We start from the raw sequence: 15,067 nt of genomic DNA, 5'->3' as shown, positions 1-15,067 counted from the left end.
CCTGGCCCTTCCGTGGCCGCGGAGGCCTGGAGGAGGCCGGGTGTCGGTGCTGGAGGCCTCGCAGGCCTCTGCTGCTGCTGCCCTCCGGGCCTCCTCTTCCTCACCTCCGCGCCCAAAAAAAGGCGCGGAGGTGGGGAAAAGGAGGCGCGGAGGGCAGCAGCGCCGGAGGCCTTGAAGGCCTCCAGCGCCAGCATCTGGCCTCCTCCAGGCCTCCGCGGAAGGGGCGGATGTCGGTGCTGGGGCCTCGGCCTCCAGCACCGACACCCGCCCCTTCCGCGGCGCTGAGGAGGCCGGGTGTTGGTGCCGGAGGCCTTGAAGGCCTCTGGCGCTGCTGCCCTCCACGCCTCCTCTTCCACATCTCTGCGCCCAAAAAAAGGTGCGGAGGTGGAGAAGAGGAGGCGCGGAGGGCAGCAGCGCCGGAGGCCCTGAAGGCCTCCAGCACCAGCATCCGGATTCCGCCGCCGCGGAAGGGGCGGGTGTCGGTGCTGGAGGCCAAGAGGCCCCAGCACTGACATCCGCCCCTTCCGCGGAGGCCTGGAGGAGGCCGGATGCTGGTGCTGGAGGCCTTCAAGGCCTCCGGCGCTGCTGCCCTCCGCGCCTCCTTTTCCCCACCTCCGCGCCTTTTTTTGGGCGCGGAGGTGAGGAAGAGGAGGCGCGGAGGGCAGCAGCAGCAGAGGCCTGCGAGGCCTCCAGCACCGACACCCGGCCTCCTCCAGGCCTCCGCGGCCACGGAAGGGCCAGGTATCGGTGCTGGGGCCTCTTGGCCTCCAGCACCAACACCCGCCCCTTCCGCAGCGGCGGTGGCCTGGAGGAGGCCGGATGCCGGCGCGGGAGACCTTAAAGGCGTCCGGCGCGGCAGCCCTCCTCCCTCGCCGCCGCTGTGGCAAAGGCCCGGTGGAGGTGCTGTTGGGGGCCAAGAGGCCTCCAGCACCGCCATCACGCCCTTGCATGGCGGTGGCGAGGAAGCCGAGGCTTGGCCGCTGCCGCCGCCACCCGCCTTTCCTGCCGAGGCGGCGGCGGAGGCCAAGCCGCTCCGCCGAGGGAGTTCAGGTAAGTAAGGGGAAGGGAAGGGAAGGGAGGGAGGGAGGGAGGGAAGGGAGGAGGGAAGCGAGGGAGGGGTGGGTGAAGGGACTTTTGTCCCAATGGCACGTGCGCCACCATTGGGACAAATATGCTTTGAGCATACGTGGATTTTGTTATACGCGGGGGGGGGGGGTCCAGAACGGATCCCCCGTGTATAACAAGGATCCACTGTACTCAGGGCCCTGCAGCTCCTCTGTGATACTACGTTCTTTTTTTTACTTATCTTCATGTCAGCAAATATGTTGGCGTTCTCAAACTGCCTTTGTCTTGTTGATTGTGTGTTTGAAATGCCAGTCTGCTCTTTGCAAGCCAGTACATGCACTCGCCATTATGATAATAGAAAATGCAGAACTTGAAAATGAAGAGTTACAAATAACATAGCTATTACTAATGTTTTGTTTATTAAAAATTATTTATTTAAATATTTATATCCCACCTTCTATTCAGAGATCTCAGGGCAGAGAGAATGCAACAAAGCCAACATTTTTTTTAAAAGTAGTTTTTTGTGGGTTATTCCTGATATTTCTTCAGGAACTAAAAAACTATGGATGCCATCCATGAAAGCCTTTGAAAAGAGAAATAATTAGTAGTATAAGTAAGGTAACAATTTACTTGTTTTTATGTAATGGTAACTGGTTACTTTTAGAATTTTGCAACAAATAATAAAACAAATGGCATTTAAGGAGTAAGTTCTCTAAACTTGGATATTTTTCAAGAGGCTGACAAACAAAGTACGAGTGTTCCTCTGTTTAGAAGTACTCTTAATATTAAATGATAGCAGGGTATTTGGCTGGAGAGCATAACCCAAAATAATGGTTGATTAAGCTTTGCTTGTTGGAGCTGAAATATTAAATGTGTGCAATCCTTCCATTGCAACATAAAATGCCAAGAACCAGCAGTTAGTATTTATATTTTATTTATGAATTTCCACAGCAAGATTTCAACTTTTAAATTAAACATAGAAGAAGGAGTAACTAATGCATTCAGCCACATCAGATCCTTACTTGGTAGCTAATGCTCTCTTCGATAACCAAGCCATGAACTAACATTTCATTTTTCCCCTCTTGCATTTCTCCTGCTTTCTGGTTGAATCAGTTTATGTGAGTTTCAATGCATATAAACAGTGTTTTGTGACATAGCACTAGTACTCTGTAGTAGTCCTTCAGTTAGTAGGTATCTGCTTAATAACAGTATGTATTGCTAAGCATGTTATAGTTATGTGTAAACTAAATTATCACATTATCTTGAGTCTATTCTGTGATTGCATGTGAAGTCAATATTGGGATTATTTCCCAATGTTAAAATAAAAGGAATTTCTATAACCATGAGGATGTGAAGAAACTGAGTTAACATCAAAGTTGTTCATGTATGATTAGAAACATACACAGGAGGCGGAGAGAGCAAAAGTATGATGCAAATAAGTGTGATACTTAGCTCCTTAGTATATAACACTTTTATAGCATTCCATATATGTGTATGTATGGATCCTTTCAGCATATCCTGTGTATATATACTAGGAAGTAAATTCTATCAATATTGAAAGGGTTTATTTCTTAGTAATATGCCTTATTTATTCTAAACCAAAGATGGCCAAATTGCATTAATTTGTTGCTTGTTAACATTCAGAACAAGTCATGAGGTAATTTGAGTGACTCGCTGAAAAAGTAGAGGGGTGAAAAGTAGAAGGTGGGACAGGTGACAAAAAAATGAGAGGAACAAATGGCAGTGAGGTTTAAGAACAACTTCTCACTTAATTATCCAAGTTTCCAGTACTGTGCTGTATATTGGATAAACATCAAGAGGAATACAGAGGGACTCATTGCAGCTCACTAGTAATAATATAATCTTAATTCATCTTCTCCTGAGTCCTTCTGTTTAATTCTGTGTCATAGTGAGAACAACTACCTAATAAATAGTGTAGTCATACTTACACTTCAGTGAGGCAGAAAACTAAGGCAGAAAATTGGCTCCAGGACCCACTGCTGTTGCCCAGTGCTGTTTGAGAAAGAACAACTTTTGGTTGTGCATTTTGTTGTCAGATTCTTGATGCTGTATGTTCATAGTAAGAGTTTATAAATGCTTTTCTTCTGTAGTATCAACTAAATGTCTATGCAAAAAACATTCTATACATATACCTATATAAATTAATACCCTTTTTTCCTATTATATAGGTATAAAACAGAGGGTGCAAGTGGGAAAGAAAGGGAAGCCATCCTAGAGGAAGATGATGACCTCTGGGTGAAAATACGACATAAGCATATTGCAGATGTATTGGAGTATGTATGACTTAATCTAGGTGATGTATGTAATTAAGACATGAAGTTCTGTGTGCATTCTTATGTATGCACGTACATTCACTTGCTCACTGTAGATAGATAGGGTTTGGCATATTAAATGGAGTTTGATCCATACTGCATTATAGTTTCTCAATGAATTCAGTGGGAGCTGAATAATTACTAACTTGTCCTACTGATTTGAATGGAAACCAAGTCCAGCTAACACAGGCTGTGGTTCTGTGTTTACTTACCTGGCAGGAAGCCCCACTAAACTCAGTGGAACTTACTTTTGACATGACATATGTGGTGTTGGATCCAGACAATCAGCAAATCCTATGCATATCCTTACTGGAACAATTTCTTTTCAATTTGATGGGGCTTAATTCCAGGTAAGTGTGACTAACATTGTAACCTAAGTTAGTTAAACTTAGAGGCGAAACAGACCACTGCTCTGACACCGTCCCAAAGCCAGCATCATGTCATCTGCGTGACCATACGTTCTCCGGCATTGCGGCACTCCGGTGGCGCGGTGTCTACATGTCGCAGGAGTGCTGCAAAGCCAGCTTTTGGCTGGCTCAAAAAGGAACAACAGTTTAAAACAATAACAATACCTGAACACTAACCATTAACAGTTGCACAGTCTATTAAACCTTTCTTTAGGAAGGGTATAGAAAACTTTTCTTCTGCTTCTTCCTGCTAGTTTGCAGGTGGAGCAGACTGAATGACCACATGCCAACCTAGCCAGCCAGGCTGGAGCAGACTGGACTCTGCTCCCTAGAAGCAGCATTCATGAAGTACTCTCCCAAAGGTGACCTGTGCAAATTGAAGTCAATAACTCCGCTCCCTTTGCAGTCCTTCCAGCTCATAAGAATCTGTGATTTTCCATCCTCCTTCCATCCCTGCTTCATTCTCCTCTCTGGGTATCCTCTCCTGAGAAAGAAAGCATCAAAGGGGGTGTTGAAGTGTTTCTGATAGAGTGGAGTGCACCCAGTTGGAAAAGAGGGGAGAGAGAAAGAAAAGGGCAAATGCTGGTTGGCTGTCAGCTCTGCAGTCACTCAGCTACTCAGCCTGCCTCCTCCCCACAGTAGATCAGCCACATGACAAGCAATACTCAGGCCCAGCCAGGTAGCCTGCCTGCTTGCCTTTGCCTTGGTTGCTGTCTCATGGGCACTCCACTGTGGGGAGTGGGGGTAGGTGGGCTAAGCAGCCTTCAAGCCTTCGCAGACCCCCTGTGAGGACATTGTGGCCTTCTGGGGATCCATGGACCACAGGTTAAGAACCACTGATTTAGACAGCTTTGTGTTCACCTCGGTCAGACTGAAGTAGAGAAAGAAAATTATCCAGTTTCAGTTCCAGTTCCACTAATTCATCTGGATCAAACCATTTGAGCATTTATAGATTATGATAAGCTTTGGGAGTAGATCATGGAAGTGAATGTCTACTTACCTTCAGGTCACCTGTTGACATTAAACTTTGGGAGTTGATCATGGAAATGTATGTCTGTGTGCCTTCAGGTCACCTGTCAACATATGGTGACTTCATGAATTTCAGAGGGTTTTCTTAGACAAGGCATATTCAGTGGTGATTTGTAATTTCCTTCCTCTGAAATATAGCCTACAGCACCTGGTACTCCTTGCAGTTTCCCATCCAAGTACTAACTAAGGCTGATCCTTACCTTCTGGGATCAGACAAGATTTGGTGCCTTCAGGACATTTAGGCCTAATAATGGAAGACATGCATTCAGATCCCTTCTCCACTATAGAAACAGTTAAAGACTTTCCTAACCACTCCAATTTGAACTTCCTGATCAAGGTTTTGCAACAACTGTGGCCTGATAATATGAAAAATGTCCTTGGAGCAGTGTAAATCCCTATTAAGTAAGTTTTCTCCTAGCCTTGGATCCCCAGTTTTGGACTACAACTGCAAAAGTCTCCAGCCAGCATTGCTAATGGTCAGGTGTTATTGTACTCCGATTGAAGACCTAGGGTTGGAAAAAGCTTGAGCTCAGTGCTGGACAATTTGTGGCCTTTCAGATACTGTCCAATTACAACCTAGAACTGGCTTACAACTTACAATTGGCTGTGCTGACTAGAGCTGGTGGGAGCTCTGGTCCAACATCTGGAAGGCCATAAATAGCTTATCTCTGTTCTAGATACCCATCATGGCTGATTCTAGCCACTTCAAAGAGATGACTCTTAAAAGAGTCTGTGGCCACCATCATGCCTTTTAAAAATACTTCCTTGGATCCTTGAAATGTTTAATTGGAATTTATTTTGGCGGAGTCAAATGGATGACAACACCATAGAAATGTACTTCTGCTTATTTCTAGTTTAGAAATAGTAACAAAACATGTTATATTTCAGGGAGATACCCAAACTTATGAAAGAAGTTTCTTCCAAAAGGAAGGCAACAGAAGGAAAGGTGAGAAGTTATTATAATTAAGATAACATCAAATGTTCTTTTAAGTTACTCTCTGTTTATCATTTGAAATCAGCATTCTGATACTAAAACAATGGATTTAGTGGTAAGAGGTGTTGTAGTTCAGATGTATTGATTCTAAAATGTGCTGAGGTTTCCTTGTTGGTATTTACTGGAGCAGAAAATTAAAAATGTTAGTAAATGTACAGTTAAATTGTAAAGAGATGTACTCAGAAGCAAGGTCCTGAGGCTTTAATGCTTCTTTCTCCATGTAAGTGTGCAGTGAACTGCAATCTTATTAGATTTCCTAAAGCTAATTATCATAATGTTTACCATTCCTCAAATGCAGCAAACTTTGAAAGATGTATTGAATGCAGTGTGTTTTGAGACTGAACTTTTTAACTGTTTTTCCAGCTATCTTTAAGTAACCTGGCTCAGCTCATGAAAAAAATGCCATACTTTCGCAAACAGATTACTAAGGTGAGCAAAACATTGAGGAGTGCAGTGCTGGGTGTTTTTGATTTTTTAAAAAATTGCATCTGTCCTGAGTCTGTGATTAATTAGTGTTACTGGGTACAAAGGCGTAAATCCACCATTACATTGGCTGAATTTTGTTCCCTTTCTCTCTCCACTGCCTGAAAATACAACTCCCTAGAGTTGGTTTTGGTGGTGCACACAGAGTAGCACGGACACCAATTATCCCATTCCACCAGCAGAAGACCAATATTTGATATGGCTCAGAATTTTTCCTCTTGGCCCAGGACTAGAGCACTGTACTGGTACAGCAGTGGCCATTGTTTTCCCAAACTAAAATTTAAATAAACCTTGAACTTAAACTGAGCAGATTATTCACTGAATTGTTGGACTGGACCGTAGTTCTTTTGATCTCACATTCTGTGGCCAAAAACAGGGGTTAAAATAGTAGCCTTGTTAGGCCTCAGCATCTGGGTATCTTGAGTATGTTCATATGAAGGTGTAATTGCTGATTGCTTTTGGTTGACCCTAGTCTCTATGAATTTGTCCTAAATGTTATGCATATTGTACATGCCAAAGATGACAATATCACTGAAGAAGACAAATTAACATCTGTCTTGTATTTTAGTGTCATGATATGCAGTCATTCCTAAGCATGTTTTACTCAGAAGTACAGTAGCCCTCAGTATCTGTGGGTTTAGTTCCAGGACTAGTAAGAGAATCAGGTTCAATTGAGCTGTTAAAGCTTATTCCTTAAAAAAATGTGAAATACAATTCTTAAGGTTCATCCACAGAATATTAGTCTGGATATATGAAACAGTTCTGTCCAGTAATTACTTTAGAATTGTACACTTTCTGTTGCTGTGTCATGATTATTTTTAAAAAAATTACTTCTGTTTTGCAGCAAGTAGTGCATCTCAACATAGCAGAAGACTGCATGAATAAGTTCAAGAGTAATGTAGAAAAGCTGTGCAAAGTTGAACAGGTATGTGAAGCATTCGTCAGTACATTGGTGTTTGATCCAAACAAATGCAGTTAGCATTCTAACAGAGGTCTACTTCTCTGAGATAAAGTAGCACTTGATTTTGGTGATTATTGTCAGCACTTCTGGCCAGTATTGCAACTTCTGTCATGTTTAGGGGGGGGGGGGGAAGTACAGCAATGGTCTTTCCAGCTCAGCAAAATCAGTAGAAAGCTATTGCAAGAAGAAGCTAGGAAAGGCAGTTGGTGCAGCTGCTATATTGGGAGAGCCAAACTGGTTACAACAGACTCCTTTGATTTCCCAAGGTCCAATGTCAGTAGTTAGCTTTTTATTTTATTTTATTTTATTTTATTTTATTCAGCAGAAAGGGCTACAGTTATATTTTTCCTCATCAAGTTCAGGAGTGAAACTAGAAACATTATTTCTGGGGGGCATGATGGGGGGATGCTAAAGGGCTGTGGAACAGAGAAGAAGTAACAGCCTAAATTTATTTTCAAAATAAAAGATTAACTGACAATTACATTTGCATGGTTCTGCAGCTCCTAATACTGTCTGATTTTTTTACGTGAGAATAATCACAATTGTATCTGAAAAGTAAAGAATACTGTATATACTTGACTATAAGTCGACCTCATGTATAAGTTGAGGGCAAGTTTTGGGGCTGATTTTGATATAATCCATGGATAAGTCAAGGGTAAAACTTAGGGACATATAGCAAAGGATCTAAAAGATGAAGCAAAGCAAAATAATGTTAAACAACTTATAAATTCCAGCAGACATAGCCCTGTGTGCTTATTCTTAAGGCTGGCTGGATGAGAAAGTAGAGGCGATCGGTTCTTCCAAGACTGCCTTCCACTAGGGGATGGTTCCTTCTTTTAAATAAGAGTTAAGATACAGTACTTACATTGAGCTGTGGATAAATTGACTCAGACTTTTGGGTCAATTTTTTGACCTACGTTTCTAGACTTATACATGAGCAAATACAGTCGTTTTTTTGAAAAGACAACTATAATATGAAATGCCCTTGAAATGTTACCTTTTGAATCAAGGCTAAATGTAGACTGTGACAACATTATAGCTGAAGTTGTAGAATGATTGTTATGATTTAAGAAGATATCTCTTATGACTAGGATTTGGCTCTAGGAACAGATGCTGAGGGACAGCGAGTGAGAGACTCAATGCAGGTCCTTCTTCCAGTACTGCTCAGTAAAAATCACGACAGCTATGATAAGATAAGAGCCATCCTCCTCTATATCTTCAGCACAAATGGTAAGGTTTTGGTAGCCTATTGTATGAAAAAAACCTCTATACATAGTTTAGTACTGTGAATATTTCATGTACTGGCCACAATTATGGATTTTCATCTGAGCAGAACATATACTTGTCCCCTCACATTTGGGCTTTGAATTTGAAGATTGGATTATTTACAGATTTTATTAACATGTTCTCTCTAGGAATTTCTAGGTCCTCCAGTGCAACTCTGTGGTCAACTTTAACCAAAAGTCGCACTGAAGAACCTAGAGAGAACACTCCACTAGGCATTTGTAGCTTTTCTAGCACAATTCTATGGCCAATGTCTGGCAGATGTTGACCACAGAGTTGCACTGGAGGACCTAGAGATTCCTAGAGAAGTGTTTTCTCAGGTAAAAACACATTGTTTTTGTTATATGTGGTTTCTCCACATTCATGGGGGTCCTGTGCCCCTAACCCCAGTGAATGTGGAGGGATGAATATATTGAGATAAATGCCTATTATACTAGTTATTGTAGAAATTGATCTTTTGGAGGTGATGCTTCAAAGTGTATTGTGATCTGCTTGCATGGAGTTACAGAGCTACTTATTCCAGGAAGACAGAATGGTTGAAGCATGTGTTTCCCATCCCCTTCTCTCTCGGAGGCTGAACAATGTAAGAGGAAGAGAAGGTGGGAAATTGCCCTTCCCCAAATTTCCTGAAGCTAACTAATCTTAATATCTAAACTTGGGCCATTGCCTTCTTACCCAACAGCCTCTGGCACCCAGCCTCACATTGTTCATGAGAGCCCCTTGAGGCATTTTGAGAGGCATAGATGACAACAGGAGGAGGAAGGAAAGGGAAGCATCAGATCTTTCTTTAGTTGACTTAGGATCCAATCCATTATGTTCAGGGAAATAGTTTTTTTGGATTGTTTACTGCAATTGTATTGCTGTAGAGATTGGATGAGATTATAAAGGTTTGACTGGCACAGTGCATGCGTATTCAGCACAGTTCTGCACGAACAGTATAACTTTATAAAAGCCCACCATTGTATTAGATTGGCACCTGTCAACACAATAAGGTTTATCCTTCTGTCCTCCTTCCACAATGTGTTCTGTAGGATTTCCCAGTCCTGGAATAGGTTTTAAGGGCAGATAGGGAGTTGCAGGGGGAAGGGGATCCCTTCTACGGTGCACCTGCTGATGGAGCTGCTTCCATCAGCAGAATAACACAGTTGGATCCTGCTCTTTTTAATTGTCCTGTGTGCAAATATCAGTAGGTTACTAATTCAAAATGTCACATTTATTTATGTATTTATTTTAAATACTGAAAAGGAACTACTCAAGAGACCTTGGACAAGCTGATCCAAAAAGTACAGATAGAAAATGATAGCGACATGATCAAAAATTGGAAGTACCTTGGTGTACCTATTCTCACCACAGTAAGGATTGCAGCATTTTTTTTCCTAGTCAATTCTGTATTAACTTTCCTAGCAATGACTACAATACCATGCTTGTTTTTCTAGCATCTGTTCCCACTTTGATCACTACCATTTGTGTTTTGTACTCCTCTTGCCTTTTGCTTGAATCTTTACCCTTTGCTTGAATTGCCCAAGTAGTCCACATTCTGAGACCTCAGAGATCAAAATCGGATTAATTTATGTAAATCCAATCAGTATAGTGTAAATTGCATGACATAATTCTGGCATGGAATAAATTAGGAAATTTATACCAGGTTATTATTCAGATTATTAAAATGATCATATTCAGATTATTAAAATGATCATATTATACTAATAGTATTTAATTTACATAAAGGATTTTGGAGTAATCAAAGTGCTTCGCATACAATCAGTAACATAATTGGTATGGAAGCTACTCTGAACTCATATAGTTCAACTCAAGCTTTGTAGCCGGATATCTTAACACAGATTTAGACCACCTTAACACCCACCTGTGGATTAAATGATGTCATTCTGATAGTATACCATCAGAAAAGTGCAGAGCCTAAATTCAGTTGCTGAACCCACCGAATCAGTGGGATTTGTGTAAGTGGTGACCTACCATTTAGCAATCAGTTTCATGAGTCCATTCTGTTTGAGACTAGCAATTCAGTTTCGGTTTAGGGCTTGAAGTAGCCTCTTCTGGTGTTTGCCTTTTTCTTGAGTAATGTAAACATTGTTTTGGTTAAAGAAACTGTGCCCATCATTACCGTATATACTTGACTATAGGTCAACCTCATGTATAAGTTGAGGGTAGGGTTTGGAGCCAAAACTAATGGAATTTGGCATGACCCACGGAAGGTGGCAGAGCCTTGAGGGATGAGTGTCCACCCTTCCTCCTCCTCCGCTGCAAGGTTCTCTCCTCAGGAGAAAGCCGGGTGGCAAAGGAGCCTTGAGGGGCAAGTGTTTGCCCTTCCTCCTCCTCCCCCGCCTGGTGTTACGTGACCTGTGTATAAATTGAGCCAGGTTTTTGGTGTCTATTTTTTTTACTTAGACATGCATACGGTAGATCTAACAGTGTACCGTTGTGATCGCTAGAATAGTGGTATAGAAATAAAATTATATTATTATTATTATTATTATTATTATTATTATTACTACTACTACTACAGATCACTTTGGCAGTGTGGTTATAAATATAAGTTAATTTTAAAAAGAGTCTCAGTGTGCTTTGACACTCTAGACAATAACTCTTACCCCCCTGTGTCAAAACTTCAGTGCAGTCTGGACAGATGAGATACAATCTGCATGGGAGGCTGCTTCTGCCCACAGATTGTTTTTCTGAATAGAGACATATGCGTATAATTATATGTATAGCAGTGGTACTTCATGTTTGAGATTGGGTAGTAGGCTGCTGATATATGCAAAAGTAGTACGAGTGCCTCAAGATTTCAGCTTATTATCAGATGTGACCATCCCTCCTTGTGAGAACTACAGATAGGCTGAAGATTTGGGAAAGGCAGGGCTGGTAATGACTACGTATATAATAGTTAAGATATCAACACCACTAAGTATTTTAGACATTTTTCATGTTTGCCTCATGTTAAAGTTTTAAAAGTGTTTTATTTTATAATGTAGTTACTAAGTGATATTTCTGCTTTGCCGCTAAAGAAAATCCAATATCCTTTCCCATTAGCAGACACAGATTTCTATGATTGTATCAGTCTTGTTAATAAAAGATGGTAGATTTCACAGATAGATAGGTATCTTGAGAGAGATCATTAATAATTCTTTTGGACAAAGATGGAGATATTTCTTAACCATTTAAGTACTTCCTTTTGTGCTGCAGAAAGGGTGCACTTGCCACCACAGCGGCACCTTTTTGGCACTCCTTTGGAGCAGCGTGTTTAAACATCGTACGCCACACCCCCATGCTCCCCCCACACCGATGTGTAACACCAGTCTGTTTAGCTCCTAAGTTGGCTGTACAAATATCAGTAGTGTGACTTTCTGTATTACGCTTGTGTATCTGGTTTTCTTAGGCAGTAATAAAACTTAGGCATGTGTGTTTATCTTTTTGATGCCATTTTTTTAAAATGGAATTATCTTTGGCTCTTTAGTCTACATCACAACAACGCAAATCATCCAGGAGGGATCGTTCTTCGGAAGAAACATATCAGCTTTCTAGATGGACACCAGTCATTAAGGATATCATGGAGGTAACATTTCTAAAAAATACTGCTTAGTTATAAAGATAATATATCAGTGCTTCTAAGGAGTGAGACAGACAGCTGTGACGCTGCCCCTGAGAGTCTCAGCTTAAGGCTGCAGCAACTGCACACTGCAGCCTCAATCTGACCAGCGTCTACCCCAAATAGGAGCAGAAAAAGTCTGCTTCTATTTGGGGCAGATAAAAGATGCCCCTTCACCTCTAGAGCTGGTTTTTTGCCGGCTCTGGGACGAGTGGTGTCTGAACTCCAAGCCCCCAAGTCACCGGAAAGTGCCCAGCGTGTAATTGCTGTAATTGCAGCGTGTAATTGCTGGACAACTCAGGGTTGTGGCATGTCTAAATGCCATGCCCGCAAGCTGGCTAGAAGTCACCTTTACCAGGCTGTCTGTTTTGGCCCTAAGTTACATATATGAACATTTAATGCCTCTATTTTAGTTGCATTTTAGACAATAGACCTTTTCCTCCAAATTGTTTTCTGGAAGAAAAACTGTCTTGCATATAAGTGCAATCTGCATTTTTAATGCATTTATTCATCTTTTTTTTCTCCAGTCTACTACAAAGGATCTCAGGTTAACATACATTAACATCAATTTAAACAGTTAAAAACATTAAGAATCATATATATAGACTAAAAGCATATTAAACCATTTAATAATTAAAATAAATTTAAACCACTCGTGTGCAGTTTTCAATTGATATTTTGTTTGTTGATTTGGACAAAATCATTTAAGCTCTAAAGGCTTTAGCAAAAAGCTCTGTGTTGGTTCCACCTGGTCCTGTAGGGGGAGTAATTACACAGCAGAAAAGGCCCTTTCCTGTGTCCTCCTGTACTATATTTCTCCCACAGGTGGGACAGAGAAGAAAGCCCCTCCAGCAGAAGTCTATAGAGAGAAATCCCAAGTATTGCAATTCCAAGCATTTAGGTTGCAATAGATCCCATAGCTCCACAAAGTCTGCTGTAGGTTTAAGTTCACCTTTTGCACAACAGTCAAATAGCTCTGAACCCACTTGGTCAAAAGAGTGAGAAATATATACTTGCTTGTGTAGCGATTGGCTACTGTAGCTCATTCAGTGTTTTAAATCAAGAAATCCAACAGTTACATGAAGCAAGTTCTAAGATTTCAGCTAGGTAGAAATGAGTAGTAACATCTAGGTTTTCTCAGAAAGGTGGATCATTATTGAAAATCCTAACTTCCATTTCTTTATTAATATGCATGCATAAGGAACCTAGGAAGCTTTTGCTACATACGCAGACCTCATGTCCATGTACCAGTCAGAAGATATTTGAGAGCTTTGAATAAATTCCATTTTAGTTGGCTAAAAGGAATTATTTTTTCTTTCAGGATACTATAGAAAATAAACTGGATACAAAAGAGTGGCCTTACTGTTCTCAGTGTCCTGCACCTTGGAATGGTTCAGGAGCAGTGAGGTAAGTGATATTTATTGTGCTTCAGTAAATAATATGTTCTAGTATAATTCCTAAGTTTTATTTCAAACACTATAACTATCTATAACTTGTAGATATGAATGAATGGCATAATAGTCTCTTACGTCTTAATTGACAGTGCTCGCCACAAACCCAAAACTAGCCACTTGGATGAACGGAGGAGTGGGTCAAAGCTGATTGTATTTGTCATCGGAGGCATTACATATTCTGAAATGCGCTGTGCATATGAAGTTTCACAAGCCTACAAATCTTGTGAAGTTATTATTGGTAAGTCTCTCCCCCAACATAAAACTTAGGATAGCAGTGTAAAAACTGTTTTCCCTCTGAAAAGGTTGTGAATGCCAGTATTTCTTTTTAAAATTTTAACCATTTACAACATTACACATTACAGTTAATGTACCAACTCCTACATTATTCTGCCTTTGCATTTTCAAGTATTTCTCTACTAAGACAATCAAAACTTTCAGCAATTTCTGGCTCTTTGAAACCTTTCCTCTCCCATTAGCAATCCACAATGTGTTACTTCAAATAATTTTAAGACCTAGCAACAAGCCACAGTCAGATGTATGTAACAAACCATTTATGGCTTTGTGATATTTTTTTAAAGGAAAAACTTTTAGAGGAAGAGTAAGTAAATTTGAGTGGGGCTTCATTAGTTCCCTCAGGAGACCTTGGAGGGTCACACACCCCCTACTTGTTTCTGGAAAAAGAAAATCTTAATGTTTTCCCCCTTTTGGGGACAAGGCACAGGATTTTAGAGCAAAACTGAACAATTTTTATGACCCCTTTGGGATACCAAAAAAAAAAAAAAAAAAAAAAAAAAAGCCCCAAAGGGCTACATTTTCCCTGCAGGCTGCACTTTACCCACCCCTATTTGAGAAGGAGTAATGTGAAATGGGGCGAATGAGTGAGCATGTATGCACAAAATTGTTTCTCCAACAAATCATGGAGCACATAGTAATTTCAGTTACACTGGGCCCTCGGTATCTGTGGGGGGCCTTTGGTCCAGAACCCCCATGGATTATAAAAACTGTGGATGTTTTAGTAAGTATTTTAAATTACCTGCGATTGACTGCAGCCAAACTGAGTAGTCCCAGGGCAGTAGCAGAGGCTGCAGCAGCAAGGCTCCAGGCATGTTTTCTTCCTACTTTGGATGCAGTGATTCTGCTCTTTCCTTCAGAAGTGTTAGCTGGTGTGTTCTCACCAGGAAGAATTTGCACTGGTGCTTGGGACTTGTTACTGCCATCACACACACACCCTTCAGTTGATGGAAATCAAGCTAGGGAAGGAGTTAACAAGAGGGTTGCACCAACACTTTGCCTCTTTGCTGATGGAAGTCAGTCCCAGAATTATGCTGGCCAGTTCTGTCTCTGCTGTGCCAAAGATTCCAAAAACCTGCCTGGAAGTCAATCCAAGGAAGGAGTTAGCAGGGGAGGGAGAAGTGGTCTGGCACTCAGGGCTTGCCACTGCCACCTGAAGCTC

At 41.4% G+C, this 15,067-nt stretch overlaps 1 protein-coding gene across 1 annotated transcript in view; it reads left to right on the top strand.

Moving 5' to 3' along the window:
- STXBP3 (syntaxin binding protein 3) overlaps positions 1-15,067 on the top strand; it is a 42,462-nt gene that overhangs the window by 26,146 nt on the left and 1,249 nt on the right. Inside the window, exons 10-18 of the mRNA XM_089516543.1 lie at positions 3,255-3,359; positions 5,723-5,780; positions 6,192-6,257; positions 7,156-7,236; positions 8,364-8,502; positions 9,802-9,908; positions 12,029-12,127; positions 13,482-13,567; positions 13,704-13,852. Coding sequence (XP_089372669.1) covers positions 3,255-3,359; positions 5,723-5,780; positions 6,192-6,257; positions 7,156-7,236; positions 8,364-8,502; positions 9,802-9,908; positions 12,029-12,127; positions 13,482-13,567; positions 13,704-13,852 — 890 coding nt within the window. The remainder of the gene's footprint in view (positions 1-3,254; positions 3,360-5,722; positions 5,781-6,191; positions 6,258-7,155; positions 7,237-8,363; positions 8,503-9,801; positions 9,909-12,028; positions 12,128-13,481; positions 13,568-13,703; positions 13,853-15,067) is intronic.

Source organism: Sceloporus occidentalis, unplaced genomic scaffold, assembly GCF_023333645.1.
Source record: "Sceloporus occidentalis isolate IW3139 unplaced genomic scaffold, rSceOcc1.0.p SCAF_3, whole genome shotgun sequence".
Classification (NCBI taxonomy): Eukaryota; Metazoa; Chordata; class Lepidosauria; order Squamata; family Phrynosomatidae; genus Sceloporus; species Sceloporus occidentalis.
Note: the sequence above shows the minus strand (reverse complement) of the source record. Positions and strands in the feature narration are given on the sequence as shown.